General features: G+C 38.6%; 1 protein-coding gene across 1 annotated transcript; it reads left to right on the top strand.

Annotated features, from left to right (window-relative positions):
• The first annotated feature begins 3,116 nt into the window (after window positions 1-3,116).
• LOC121739667 (carotenoid isomerooxygenase-like) lies at window positions 3,117-14,088 on the top strand. Its single transcript, XM_042132187.1, has 14 exons — window positions 3,117-3,306; window positions 3,957-4,061; window positions 4,461-4,572; window positions 5,376-5,522; window positions 6,146-6,256; window positions 7,022-7,119; window positions 7,752-7,832; window positions 8,468-8,548; window positions 9,728-9,852; window positions 10,139-10,315; window positions 10,784-10,940; window positions 12,006-12,067; window positions 12,318-12,416; window positions 13,703-14,088. The coding sequence occupies exons 2-14, from the start codon at window positions 3,965-3,967 to the stop codon at window positions 13,871-13,873; spliced, it is 1,518 nt and encodes a 505-aa protein (XP_041988121.1). The 5' UTR covers window positions 3,117-3,306; window positions 3,957-3,964; the 3' UTR covers window positions 13,874-14,088.
• The last annotated feature ends 1,501 nt before the right edge of the window (window positions 14,089-15,589 follow it).

The following is a 15,589-nucleotide window of genomic DNA, read 5'->3' as shown; positions in this document are numbered from 1 at the left end:
CATGTCATCATATTAACCTTTCTGTAAAGGTGCTTGTTGAGCTTACAATGCCCAGTTAGGCTTCAGGTAATGATTCTTATTTGATTCCTACCCACGTTCTCTTAAAATTATAAACTCTTATTATTTTCCTTCATTGAATCAGATAGACAGTCTGTACTGACTGATAATTATCATCTCAATGTAAACAAAAACAGAAGATATAACAGAAAAACGTGTTATTCAATAATAAAAATTTTGTATGTCAGATTAGATATTACACGATAAATCTTAATTAATTTTATATTGTTACGGTACATGGTATACGGACACGTGGTGCCATCTAGCGACAAACCAGCGAAACTTACCGAGGGAGCACAGGCAACATAAATCCCCTACTCAATACTAGATGGCATGAGGTGCGCAAGTACATACTCGAACCTTCTAGAAAGGTCCAATGTTTGTTTACGTATTTACCGTTTATTTGTTTGCGTGTTTACGTGTTTAGTTGTTTACTTTTATTGTGGTACATGCTCGAGCCTCCTAGAAAGTTCCCACGGTTGTTTACTTGTTTACGTGAATCGGGAACTTTCTGGAATTCGTCTCGCCATATAAAAAGCCGCAGGCAGGCCCGGCGAGTCAGTTAAATCTGAGCGATCTTCGAGGCGACAACAAGTGATCAATAGTGAGTGAACCAGTGAAACCTGCGACTTGGCTACGACCTAGGACAGTGATAGTGCTTAGTGATTGGACCTAGTGATTAGTGTTTGGACTTAGTGCTAAGTGTTGTGACCTAGTGTTTAGTGCAGTATTAATAAAGTCTTCAAGAGAGTCACCAGGTCTTTCTCTCCAAATCCTCGAACCCTAGCACGTAACAATATAACGTAGAAGCTTACTTTTCATAATTTCATCGATTATTCGAAAAAAACAAAAATCCGGATTTTCAAAAATAAAAATCCGGCTTTTACGTAGCTAAAAAAACCGGATTATCCGGATTTTTCGAAGTATCCGGATTGCTATTACTATTACGTAAATATTCAAAGTTTGAAATCCTTTACGCGTGAGAGAGAATAAAAACACATTGTTAAGAGCTGTTCATAAATATACTATTAATAAAATAATAGTAGGTACAGTAAGAGTATTTAAACTCTACATGACCTATCATAAGGCACAATAAATTGTCGCCAACGTAACCATCTGGTTGCAATTACTGAAGCTGCCCAAGGACTGGGTGCGTCACTGAGTATGGGCAATGCTGTAAATAGTCCGCAAGTAATGGAATAATAACGGCATTAGCTGATGATATGTCAAGATCGAACTATTATCGTAATTGGGTTGTAACTTGTACGTCGCCGACTGAATCGATTTTCAGGATTGTCACTATAAAAGTCTAGAAGTTATATCTATCTACATAATCAATACTTCCATACTAATATTATTAATGCGAAAGTGTGTCTGTCTGTTGGTCTCTCAGCCTGTCTGTCTGTTACTTCTTCACGCTTACCTATACCACTGAATCGATTTGATCACAAAATTTGGTGTGCAGCTAAGTTTTGAGTCCCGGGAAAATACATAGGATAGTTTTAATCCCGGCAAAATGTACGGTTCCCTAGCAATAAATGAATTTTGGCACAACGGAGAGCGTCATTTAGTAGCTTTATACTTTTTAAACTACGAATAATAAAAACTATGTTTAAACCTACAATTTCATTCTAGCTTCAGTTTGTAAAAAAAATAATTAAGTACTAAATAATAAGCAAATTACTTATTTAACATAAAAAACGTTCTTATAAAGTAAAGTATGTGAATAAGCAATAAGAAGTACTTAATAGAAAATTTTCCATAAGATACATCCCCGTGTTTTTATAGAGCTTTCGTATTATTCCAGTCGCGATGGAATTAGCAATTTGCCGCGCTCTATTTTTTTGATATCAAAGAAATTATAAGGCGTTGTGCATAATTCCACAAAGAAAATTAATTTTAGTGCCTCGATTTGCCGTTTGGACTTTTTACCTTACCTAGATGTCGCCCGCAGGCCGCAATTCCGTTGCGCCAAAATTGGTTTATCGCGTAGGAACCCTCCTTTTTTCGGGATGGTATCTCCATACAAAAAAAAAATATCCAATCGGTATAGTAGTTTAAGAGTGAAGAGGTGACGACACACTGTCGAATTTCTAATATTAGTGTAGAAGTATGGATATTTTAGTGTTATAGGTCCGTTAGGAAAAGTGATTTGTCAGATAACGAGAAAACATTGTACAAATATTATAATAAGGGGTAAGAGACATGGCCGCACTGCGAATTTTTACCACGCGGATTTTATTCGCGCGATTTCATTCATATTTTATCGGAGTGCAGATACTCGCATAAGAGTCAATGTATTACAAAATTAAAATATTAACAATATCTTTATTTCAGGCCAAATAGCCCATATTGTAGCCTAACAGTTACAGATGATGATTAAATATTATGACATTAAAATAATTAAAAGAAGAAACAAACACTTCTTGAAAACAAAAAATAACAACAACAAATGTGTTAGTAACTTGGTTAGTAAGTACCTTATACAATAATAAAGTGGTTGTAATAATTAAGTGTTAGTATTTGTTAGTAAATTACTTTAAGACCTACTTCTTATTATTACAAAGGTGTAAATTTGCCCATTATTTTTGAAACGGGCTGTACCCTAATATATATAGTATAGGCCCTAAATATGTGGCCCAAGGTATACTATTATGATGTTCTTATCAATCTCGACGAATAATTTCCTATGCATTCTTCATTCTTAAGTCATAACTCATAACCAACTTTGCAAAATGATAAATACGTTGTTAGGTACTTACCTACTTGGTACTTTTATAATATCATTAAAGTGGTTCATCAAATGAATTTACAATTATTTAACTGTACTTGAACAGCAACAGTTCAAAAAGTGTATTCGTGTTATATTAAAAAAAGGGTATTGTTTTGAATATTTAAATATTTTTATTTATATACTTTTTACTCAACTAAACAGACTTTCTAAGCAAAAACAAGATTTTTTGCTACAAAATAACAACCTTCGTGTATTTTCGCGAACGTTATATACGCAGCTTTAGCCGCCAAGGTTAGCACGTGTCGAAAGTCGCTACCCCAGTCCTGAGATTCAGTCTACAGCCCGCGTAGAGAGCTGAAGCCCGCCCTACACGGCGCCTAGCACTTACGCACTTAGGTACTTACGCACTTAGCATTAACTATAATAACCTTAATACAGTAAGTGCTAAGAATAATGGTAAACGGTGGTAAAGGAAGTGGGAATTCAAGACCTATAAATATCGTTTAAAAACAAAGGTAGGTACTTAATGGAAATTATCCTTTTTTTAGTACGCATTTATCATTTATCAATTACCATAACAAGTACTAATTACCGTAGTAAGTGCGAAGAATGGTAAATAGTTATAGAGGAAGTGGAAAATTCGAGAGTTTTAAAATATCGTTGAAAAATAAAGAGTGGTAATGTTAATTAATTAGTATTTTTTCAAGAAGAAGTAAAGGAAAATTGTTATCTCTTAATAGTATTAATTTTTATATTAATTTTTGCAATTTAAATGCTGCAATAAAATTTTTATTCCTTAATTAGGTATAATATTTTTCTGAAAATTAAAAATTAGTAATTTTACATTTGTACGTGTTATTTAGGAAAACGTAACTTTGTTGAATAATTTCGTAAACTTTGTAAAATAAACACGGCAGAACCGTGCATTTTGCCGGGATAAAAAGTATCCTATATCCTTTCCCGGGACTCAAAGTATCCTCATACCAAATTTCATCAAAATCGGTTCAGCGGTTTGGGCGTGAAGAGTTAACACACTTTCGCATTTATAATATTAAGTATGGTATGGATATGGAAGTATGAAAGTATGGATGAATATGGATGGCGCACTTGCTGGGTCGACGCGCTTTGTCACACTCACTATAATTATTATGTATTTACTATTTAGGTATAACAATGTCGGAGGGTAAGCTGTACCCTAACTGCGACTCAAACGTGTGGCTTCGCTCGTGCGAGGAGGAGGTCGCTGAACCTCTACAGGGACACATTACAGGTAAATTCTAGAACATTCTACATAGGGTCTACCCAATCGTTGTCATCCTATTATCGGTAAGTACTTTAGATTTTTGATTGAAAAAGGAAATGAAAAAAACCTTATAATAGATATATTATAAGGTCTACAGTTACTTTAAAAGTGCCAATAATTGGGTGTTTCACCTTACTCAGAATATTTATTAGGTCCATAACATTTTAGTGTTATACAAATGTCCCTATAAAATATAAATTATTTTCTGGATCTCAGCCCTGGCCTCGGGGCGACGTTTCAAGCTACGCAGCGCGATATTAATTAACCTTATTCATCGAAGACTATTATTATTTAAATACTATTTACAGACTTATTATAATTCACAATATTTTAGCCCAGTATCGCTATTAACTCGTGTGGTTTTAGGCACAATACCGACATGGCTGCGCGGTAGTCTGCTGCGGAACGGGCCCGGCTCGCTGAAAGTCGGCTCTATGCGGTATAAACATCTGTTCGACAGCGCCGCTCTACTACACAGGTTAATCATTTCGCCTCAGCATATTTAAATAATCGGTCAAGTGCGAGTCGGACTCGCGCACGGAGGGTTCCGTACCGTTATAGAGCAAAACTCGGCCAAAATTGTGTTTTTTGTATGGGAGCCCCTCTTATTTTTTTATTTTATTTAAATATTATTAATAATTATTAAAATACACATACAAAAATTATGGCCTTTGTGAACATTTCAAGTGCCTACTTGTTGTCATCATTGATACCGAGCAAAAAATGTATGAAAAATCATGTTTGTTGTATGGGAATAAAATAAATATTTAATTTATTTTGTGTTTAGTATTTGTTGTTATAGCGGCAACAGAGATACATAATCTGTGAAAATTTAAACTCTCTAGCTATTACCGTTCTTGAGTTACAGCCTGGAGATAGATGGACAGACGGACAGACGGACAGACATCGAAGTCTCAGTAATAGGGCCCCGTTTTTACCCTTTTTACCGTTTTCCCGTTTTTACCGTTTTTACCCTAAAAAGCAAATGTTAACATATGATGTCTCAAACTACGTCGGCAAGTTGTCACGGTTATAATGGTAAATGGTAAAACTTTGGTAGCTACGCGGTAAACTGAATGTGAATACGAGTACATAGGTAGGGTGATTGTTTTTGCCTGTTGTTTTGGTGTCGCATAATGCCGGTAATCTTCAACCTTATTTTACGGCAATAAGGTACAGATAGAGCTGGCTCTATCTGTACCTTATTGCCGTAAAATAAGGTCAGCCTGGCAGCCCTGGACTGGCACGAAGTTCCATACTAAACTGGCAAATGGGTTTCAGGTTCTCAATCCACGACGGCACGGTGACCTACCAGTCGCGGTTCCTGCGCTCGCAGACGTACAAGCGTAACCGCGCCGCCAACCGCATCGTAGTCACCGAGTTTGGCACGCAGGCTGTGCCGGACCCCTGCCATACTATTTTCGACAGGTATTTAGGACACCATTACAATTTACAACTGTCTTCGATTGCCATACCAGGATGTTCCGACAGATCAGTAAGGCCCAATTTTACCAACGTCTGTTAGTGAAAATTAACAACTTGTTAAAATGTCATGTCTTCTCTTTCATTCATATGAAAAACGAAAGAGGAAGCATGATACAATTCGAGTATTTACTTTAACCGTCGTTGGTGAAATTTGGTGTAAGGCTCGCAGTGACGTTAGGACTCTAATGACCTGCCTTCCGAAAAAAGGATGTTCTACTTAACCCATCAATCCCCAAGCGGCAACCGGCTGCCGTGTAACAATTGAAAATCTATTGTGTCTGCGATACCCACGATGGAGGTGTTAAGTTTATCCCATGAAGGCAAAGTTGATCCACTGATTTAATAGAATTAGGTGCCATTCCTTTGTGACAAAGGCTATAAAATGCGTGAATGAGTGTGAGAATGATACACTTTTCGACCTTATTAACAATATTATACAAAACAGAAAATGCAAAAGTATATCTATCATAATTATTATTTTTCAACATTTTACAACACCTTTAGATACTATACAGTAAATGCAAAAGGATTATATTATTTTACTCCATTATACAACTTTTCCCCAGGGTATCCGCGATCTTTAGTCCTGGGGAGGCGATGTCGGACAACGCTATGATCTCCCTATACCCCTTCGGCGATGAAATATACGCCTTCACAGAGGCCCCAATTATCCACAGGTAAATTTATTTATAGATTATGTTTGTTACCTCAATAAGTTATGAACGGTCTTTTCGTTATAGTGGGTTGTAGGTTACGTATAATATAATCAGTCTCTGAGTTCAGTATAATAACTTTTTGGAAATATGAGGTACTTAACTAAGCTATACATTGAGCGCCTAAACAATTTGAAACAGAAAGTTAAGGGCCTAATTCAGACGACTCGACTATGCGAGGGATGATGACAAGGTCAAAGATTAGCGAAGTTTGTTAATTAAATAAAGAAATGACAGTAAAAAATAAGTGTTTCCAAAATTTCAGCTTGATAACTTTTGTATTTTTATTGTTATGCACCTTCAAATACTCAAAGTTGGATATTCAAGTCGATTTTTTTTAGTTTTTCTTAATATTTGTATACTATTCGATAAGTTATGTAATTTAAAGCGACTTTTGTAATGAAACCGTCTTTCAAGTATCAATAAGAAAAAAAAAATCATCATGCGGCATAATAATAACTCCCACACCAGTGTCGGTGACGGTGGCCGGTTTTAACCAGGGCAGTTAAGTAGGAGTAATTTGATAGTGCCCAAGTGTGTGCGCAGTACACCCGCAGTGTGTGTGTGTGTGTGTGTGTGTGTGTGTGTGTGTGTGTGTGTGTGTGTGTGTGTGTGTGTGTGTGTGTGTGTGTGTGTGTGTGTAACGGCTAACACGCTAGGTGTAGCGTTAAATAAGTACACGGTAAGGTTTTAAATTTTAATTATCAAATTTGTGGACTCATCTTTCAGGATAGATCCTGTGACCCTGGACACGCTGGAGCGGCGCAACCTAGCGGAGAGCGTCGCGCTCATCAACCACACTTCACACCCCCACGTCATGCCCAATCGTAAGTTGAATTTCCTAGCGTTGTAACTGACTCCGGTAAAGTCAGTCATCAGTTATAATGTGCCGGTTATAACGTACCGCGTAGTCTAAGGGCCTGTTTCACCAAATAAAATAAATAAAATTGTTTTATTTCTGAAATAGATTTGTAACAAATGCTTTCAGAACGTTGAAACTACAGGTGCCTTCCACCGGTTCGGGAACTACCCCGGCGAGAAGAACCGGCGTAAGAAACTCGCACGGGGTCCCACTTTTTACAAAAAAAGTGAGAAAAAAATTATCTTTTGAAAATAAATTTTACAATTGTAACTGTAAAATTATACAATGTCAACATCCATACATTGTAAGTCATAATATAATAATGTAGAAGCAGCCTTGCAAGCAGCCATCCTACTCCCAAGATGTACCATCGTTTATGAAATCATTGACCTAGACTTTGGCACACAAACGTTCTTTGACTACTTTGTTAAATTTATTAATCGACCACTTACTGATAGGTGTCGGATAGGCTATCCACAACTTATCTGACAGATAGAGTATGGATTATCGGTCAGATAAGTTGTGGATAGCCTATCAGGCGGCACTTATCAGGAAGTGGTAAAACAGGCCCTAATTATTATTATTGATCAATTCCAGGTGATGTGTACAACGTGGGTATGTCTATCGTGCGCGGCAGACTGAAACACGTCGTGGTCAAGTTTCCTTTCAGCGAAAAAGGTGAGTATTAAAATAAAGACGGATCCTAGAATAGAGGAACCTATACGACGAAACTATACCTATAGAATTCTAATCATTCAAATTCAAATTCTTTATTAAGCATACAATAATATATAATAATATAACATAATCACGTCGTCTAATCCCATGCTAAGTAAAAACTTGTGTTATGGCAATCAGACAACGGATGCACGCCGAACAATTTTATCCTAATATATATTATTTACACATTCACACACACAATCACACTACACTTTATCACGTAAAGTCTCTTTCGGCGACGTGATGCGCGCTTCGTTCGGGAGCCTCCCCCGGAACCTCCGGTAAACTACACCGGCGGGCCAGAACTCCTCCACCTCGAAGATGGATAAAACTTGAGTCGGCACTCTCACCACAAAGGAATCATTAAGAACGGAATAAAAAAAAAACAAAAAAATATTAAATCGAGACGTATCTAAGTGAACAGTAAGATAAAATAGATATAATTATTTATCAATGCAAAGTTTTTGGAGTCAGTTATTTATCAATGCAAAGTTTTTGGAGTCAGAGATTTTGCAACTTTAATTTTTACAAAATTAACTGATGTGAACTTTTATTACTGTAGTTTTTTTTTCACAATATGATTTGAATTTCAGGCGACATGTTCTCGACAGCCCGCATCGTTGGGAGCATCAAGCCGCGCTGGCCTCTGCATCCAGCCTACATGCACACATTTGGTACAGCTTTTTAAAACAAAATTATTTTTATCAACGGAGTCTAACTCTATTTAAATTCAAATTCAGTTAAATACGTTCATTTATTTTAAATATCAAGCAAAGACTGGACAAAAGTTATTTTAAAATCAGTATTAATTTATGTTACTCATCTCGAATCGAAACGTGACGTGGTTTTTACTTACGTGGCTAATTTACAAATAGATACTCGTAGCGATTCAAATTGAGTGTTCTTCATTACAAAAGAAGAAACATAAATTTTATTTCAACGCGACATCGTGCTACCCAGCATCTAGTCGATACAAATCGAAATTTCAACTTTGGCAATGACCCGCCTAATGTCTTTTGTAAAGGAGGAGTGTAAGCCGAAGATCCACGGCGGTAGCTCGGCATGATTACGTCAGCTGTCAAACGCATACAATATAACGCGACGGAATTTCGGCATGGTGTGTCATCGGTAATTTAAAATACATTCCAAGTGGAATCACAAAGAGGATATAAACTACGTAACAGCGAAATCATACCGAACTTCCGCCGCGGAACTTCGGCATGATGTGTTAAGGCGACGCCTTGACAATTTGGCTGTAGTGATATCGATTTTTCTCAGCAGTGACTAAAGCTGAGAAATTATAGTTCATTGTCAGTATTCGTCATGTCTTTTTCTTTTGAATTACCCATAGCATAACACGATTGGTCAACTTTTATAACACAGAATAATCAATCAAAAATAACTCTGTAAAAAAGGGATTCCTATTTTGCCAACAGAGGAGAGTGATTTAAGCTTCCAAAATTTGTACTATCAGGGAAGTTGATTCCTATGCAAATCGGGGACCTAGTTTGGTTGCGTTACGTCAAACCCAGCTGACAGATCACAATATTAACATTGAATTGACATATTCGACCAAATAACGTTGGTCTGTCAATTGCATAGGCATCAACTTCCTCGATGGTACATAAATTGGTTCAAGCATACACTTAAATTAAAGCTTATATGAAATGTATTTATGGTTCTAATATTACGCGACAAAAACCATTTTGTCGCTACGCCGTGGAAACAAGGCGGAAACAAGGTGGAAACAAGCAATCTAAAACAAATCCAACACGGTTTTTTACTTTAACGCGGCGTCACCTTAAGACACTAAAAGCGAAGCACTCTCGGTGTGAATTGACTCACATTTGCAGGTGTAACGGAGAACTACTTCGTGATCGTGGAGCAGCCGCTGTCGGTGTCCATCGTGAGTGTGGTGAGGAACCAGATCGTCAACAAACCCCTGTCCTCCAGCCTGCAGTGGTACCATGGACATAAGGTACGGGTACTTTAAACTCTCTTCGAAAAAAGCGTTCGTTAGTCGTGTCTGTCGGTGTGTCCAGAATGTTTTAGCTAAAGAGGTATTGAAATCTGATGTATTATCATACAGCAATAGTTTATTTTTTTTATAATAAAACCTATTTGATGTCGAAAAACAATGAATATTTTTCTGAATAAGTCTTGCTTGGAGTGGTAGAGTAGCCAAGGTGCTTACGCCAGCGTTCTTTCATTCGTAATCTCTCTTCCTGTAATACTTTACATTATATAATGCTAATGCCTTTCAGACCCACATAGTACTTATCAGCAGAAAGAGCGGTCAGGAAGTGAAGAGGTACCAGACGGACACGCTGTTCTTCCTGCACATCATCAACTGCTTCGAGCGAGACGGAAGACTGGTGGTGGACCTCTGCGCGTACAAGGACGCGAAAGTTCTAGACGCTATGTATATAGCCGCTATTGAAGTGAGTATATCATTTAATATAATAACCGCCGTACGTAGAGACATTAATTAAACTTCAATTTAATGAAGAATTTGACAGATAATATACGGGGCTTATGTCAATCTCTATTTAATTACAGGTTTGGTTAGAACAATGCAGGCTGTTCACCTGCATTGTTCTAACCAAACTTGAAAATTAAAAAAAATCGTTGACAAGTAAGATGATCCATGCGTCGGATGGACATGTAAAAAGTCGGTCCTGCGCCTGATCTCTCTGATCTCTCGCCAGTGGTGTCGGTCGCCTGTCCCACTGGGTTATGAGAGTAAAAGGAATAGAGAGTGCTCTGTGTGTTCTGCGCATAAACTTAGGCACTATAAAATTGCTCCTGCGTAACAAGCCTGGTTTCAATGAAATCGGCCACCGTCACCGAAACCGGTGTGGGGGAGAAATTAACATTTTTTTTTTTGTTTCATCAGTTTTCTATTTCAGACGATGCAGAGTAACGCAGACTACGCGGACTGGTTCCGCGGACGGCCTATACGACTGGACATCGACCTGCAGGCGCCCGCCATGACCATCATACAGCCGGCCAAACTCACCGACGTCGGCTGCGAGACGCCGAGGATACACTATGAACAGTACAACGGTATGCACTGAGAAATTGATTCTTTGTGAGAAATTGAATGTGTGGTGGTCATGTTATTTGGTCGGGATGTCTCATGTATTGCTGAGAGGTCACGGTTAACGTTTTTTTTATGAAATAAGGGGGCAAACGAGCAAACGGGTCACCAGATGGAAAGCAACTTCCGTAGCCCATGGACACTCACAGCATCAGAAGAGCTGCAAGTGCGTTGCCGGCCTTTTAAAAGGGAATAGGGTAATAGGGGAGGGTAGGGAAGGGAATAGGGGAGGGTAGGGAAAGGAATAGGGTCGGGGATTGGGCCTCCTGTAAACTCACTCACTCGGCGAAACACAGCGCAAGCGCTGTTTGACGCCGGCTTTCTGTGAGAACGTGGTATTTCTCCGGTCGAGCCGGCCCATTCGTGCCGAAGCATGGCTCTCCCACGTATGAAATACTTGACTAAATAACGGAGGTCCGTCATCTGCCTATGAATCAATTACTTTGATAATTCCTGAAAGCAGTGCCGTAAATAGACTTTTTTGCGCCCTGTGCGAGCTTCAATATAACTGCACCTTTGTTTTTTAACCGACTCCCAAAAAGGAGGAGGTTATATGTTCGGCTGTGGATATTTTTTTACTACATTGGGAAACATCTCTGGGGCGCAGCGGGAACTTATCGGGAGCAATTCGAAAAATAAGGATCTGCCTGGTCTGGATATTCTTGCGCCCCCCTGAGCCCTGTGCCTGGGCACCGGTGGCACCGCTCTATTTACGGCACTGCCTGAAAGTAGCTAAGTATTTGTATTTGTCTTATTTCCTTTTCTAGTTTCTACAATATAGGAGCTTACAAATACTTACGTGAACATTTACTCAAATATTATACTTTTAGTTAATTGTAAGTATTATCTAAAGGTAAATTCAAAGTTCATAGTTCAATGTCTAGACTCCAGACTATCACGGCAATAATTTCTTAAAACTTATCTAATTTTGATGATCTCAGACTTTTCTAATGGGTTCTCAGTACTGAGAACTTTATTGAAAAGCTTTTACCGGTAATTACTAATTACATTTAAGAGTATTCTGTTTACAGGCCTGCCATACAAATACTTTTACGCGATAAGTTCAGACGTAGACGCTGAAAACCCGGGGGCGGTAAGTGAACATAATATTTGTTGTTCATATTATTGATTTTGGGTTTGAGAGTCACTCAATACTCTAATTATAATAATTTTTAAACCACTGACCGTCTCAATTTCAAACGGGCAACGTTTATCTCATGAATTAGGAAAATGCCTAGTTTGGACAATCATAATTTTCAATACCAGAAGAGTTGTACTTTTAAATAAATTAAATAACACTTGTCAGCCTTTCATATTGCTTATATTTTATACTTATCTTGTAGATAATAAAAGTGGACACGTGCAGCGGCGAGACGATCAAGTGGTGGGACACGGACTGCTACCCCAGCGAGCCGATATTCATACCCACACCTGACGCCAAGGTCTGTTGACGCTAATGTTACATGATAAAAGTGCTCCCTCGCCGAGAACATTCACGTGTAATGTAACATTAAAGATTCGACTTTAGTGGCACGTAGCATTGATGTTACAAGTTGTATCAAGATATTAAACATTGTCCCCCTTACTAATAAACGCTGTATAAGCTTTGAATAGTTATGCAGTGTTTGTCTTCTTCAATCCAATTAAAAATGTCACTTGTGTGACAGGAACAAAACACTGTTCAAAGCTTATACAACGTTTATTAGTAAGGGGGTGTATCATTACAAGGTGCGCATTGTAATGCTCGGTTCTCCTCCTTTACTGATGTAATGCTCAAATCTGTAACGCTACATTACACGTGAATGCTCGCGCTGAAGAAGCACCTTTGGGAATGGGATTACTTTAGATCAAACAAGTACTCTGCATTAGTCTTGCATGAAACAGTAGAATTGCGGTTCAGATTTCTGTCTTTGTTTGATCCATTGGAAAAGTCACTTGACGGAAATATTGATAATTTTTAGGCTAACCCAACAAATTCTTTGGAATTTATCATATCTAATCATGGGCGTACCGAGGGGGGGGGGGGGCAGTGCCCCTCCCCTGGATCTCTATCCTACTAAGTGTATTATCTAGTACTTTTATCTATAAAAAATAAAAATTAAGATAACGAATTTTTGCCATTTGTTTGCAATACAATTTTTACAACTAGATTTTTACAACTAAAAATTATTAATTTTTTAGTCTGTATAAACACCTAGCTTATAAAAAATCTGATTTGCCCCCCTTGGCCCAGAGCCTGGGTAATTTGCCGCCCCCCCCCCTGGCCAAGAGCCTGGGTAATTTGCCCCCGCTGGCCCAGAACCTGGGTACGCCCATGTATCTAATTATAACTATCTGATAATTATCTTACTAGATAAACGTAATTACTAGATAAAGTCCGGTCATTGAACAGGAATAAATGTTAAGGCCTCTAGCAATCAATAAAACCTTGAATTCGTGCGTTAGTGAAAGAGACAAGCGATAGGCCAATGACCAGTTTTACGTGTTTGATGACCCGTGTATATCCGTGTATTTTATTATTTTTGTAACCCGTGTATTTTTTAATAAAAAAATCCAAAAACGGAGGACGTTGTAAATTCGATGTGTGTATTTTTTATGTTCAACGATTACTCCGCCGTCTGTAAGCCTAAATTCTTTCTTTATTTCTAGAGGTTTCATAGAAAGTAAAGCAGATCAACAATCTAACTGAATTTATCTTTTCTTTTCTTTCTTTATCTTTGTATTCTAGGAGGAGGATGATGGTGTGATCGTGAGCGCGTTAGTCTTCGGTGGTGACGAGCGGCGCGTCGCCATGGTGGTGCTGGACGCGCGGACGCTGACGGAGCTGGGGCGGGCCTGCTTCGCCACGCCCTCCCCCGCCCCCAAGTGTCTGCACGGCTGGTTCTTGCCCGAGCAGTAGATTCTATGCAGCTACCTAATCCTTGGCACCTGGCAGCCATCTTATACATTGACATCTGCGATTTTGTTTAAAAAAACAAGGCCAATGATAAGATTTTCTGTAGTATAAAATCTTATGGCGAGACCGCACTAAGTGACATAAACTGTAGTGAACCAAAAATTTGACACCGAAGGCCGTATTTTTGGACCAACACGACCTGCAAACCTTCAAGAACAGAGCGTATTCCCTCTTAAAAGGCCGGCAACGCACCTGCAGCTCTTCTGATGTTGCGAGTGTCCATGGGCGACGGTAGTTGCTTTCCATCAGGTGACCCGTTTGCTCATTTGTCCCCATATTTTATTTAAAAAAAACTTTATGTTTTAACCGCTGACGTTTACCTACTAAAGTGTCGCGAAGGCCCGCTGCCTCGTAGTACGGCTACTCATTCGATTTTATCTCAGATTTTATACAAAGAATATAAGACCGTGATATTATGTCACCAGTCACCAGAGTGCTACTCGTAATGTTTTTCCTTATCCGTGGTTGATTTCCCCTGTAACAAAAGAAGAACAATCCCAACGTATGGCGAGCTTACAGTAATAATTTGAGTGTTAAGTAGTGAATGTTCTAATTTATCTTCAAACGAATAAAACTGCCAACTGGAATGAATAATTTTCCAAGCAGGCAGCAGGCAATAAGTCTGAATTTCGAAACAAACATAATAGAAAAGGATTTATTGAGAAACTTTTCAACTTCAATATTAGTTGGCATTATAATATTACCAATTCGATGTTTTAGTTTAACACACCAGTATTAATAATACGCGGTATTTACGCAAATATTGTATGACGAAAAAATGTATGGCCCTCATACTCGTAACATATCTTATAGTTTGTAAGTTGAAAAGGTCCAAAGACTTAGATTAGATCCAAACTCTTAGGTCTCGAAAACTTGCTGAGCCCTTATGCTTTATGCATGCCTATACATGATACAAATGTACGGACGGTTGTCGTCTTTGAAAGTGCACGAATAGCTGATAATAATAATTGTATCAAATTATCTAGTCTTAATTTAATTCGTATGAGTCCTCCTCCTCCTCGCGTCGTGTTCCTCATTGCTGAGGGTCGTGATTCCCCTTTTGGAGTTTAGTGACGACCACATTACGCCATCTGTGGCGATCCTTGGCAGAATGGAGAGCATCATGGAGGCCAGTGTCTAGAGTTGTGCGCACTTGATCAGACCATCTAATAGGGCTTCGGCCTCTTGGGCGGCGACCGTCAACTTTGCCTGTAACCACAAGCTGTTCGAGGTTATGGCCATCCTTTCTTGCGATGTGACCAAAGAAATCCAAAACTCTACGTAGGCAGATTGACGACAGTCTTGTTTTTATCTTTAAGTCACTAAGGATGGAGACGTTGGTACGAAAGGCGGTCCATGGTATTTGGAGCATTTTTCGCCAACACCACATCTCGAAGGCGTCAATTCGATCGCGGTCCGCTTTCTTTAGAGTCCACGTCTCCACTCCGTAGGTAAATATGGAAAATACTAAAGACTGGACAAGTTTGATTTTTGTCTTCCGGGAGATGTTTCCATATTTTTTGGAGCTGCGACATTGCATTTTTGGCCATACCTACCCGTCTTCTGATCTCCTTTTCGCATGATCCTGTGTTGTTGATGTTGGATCCCAGGTACACAAAGTCGGAGACTATTTCAAAATCGTATGAGTATCTAAGTATA

Source organism: Aricia agestis, chromosome 2 (genome assembly GCF_905147365.1).
Source record: "Aricia agestis chromosome 2, ilAriAges1.1, whole genome shotgun sequence".
Lineage (NCBI taxonomy): Eukaryota > Metazoa > Arthropoda > Insecta > Lepidoptera > Lycaenidae > Aricia > Aricia agestis.
Note: the sequence above shows the minus strand (reverse complement) of the source record. Positions and strands in the feature narration are given on the sequence as shown.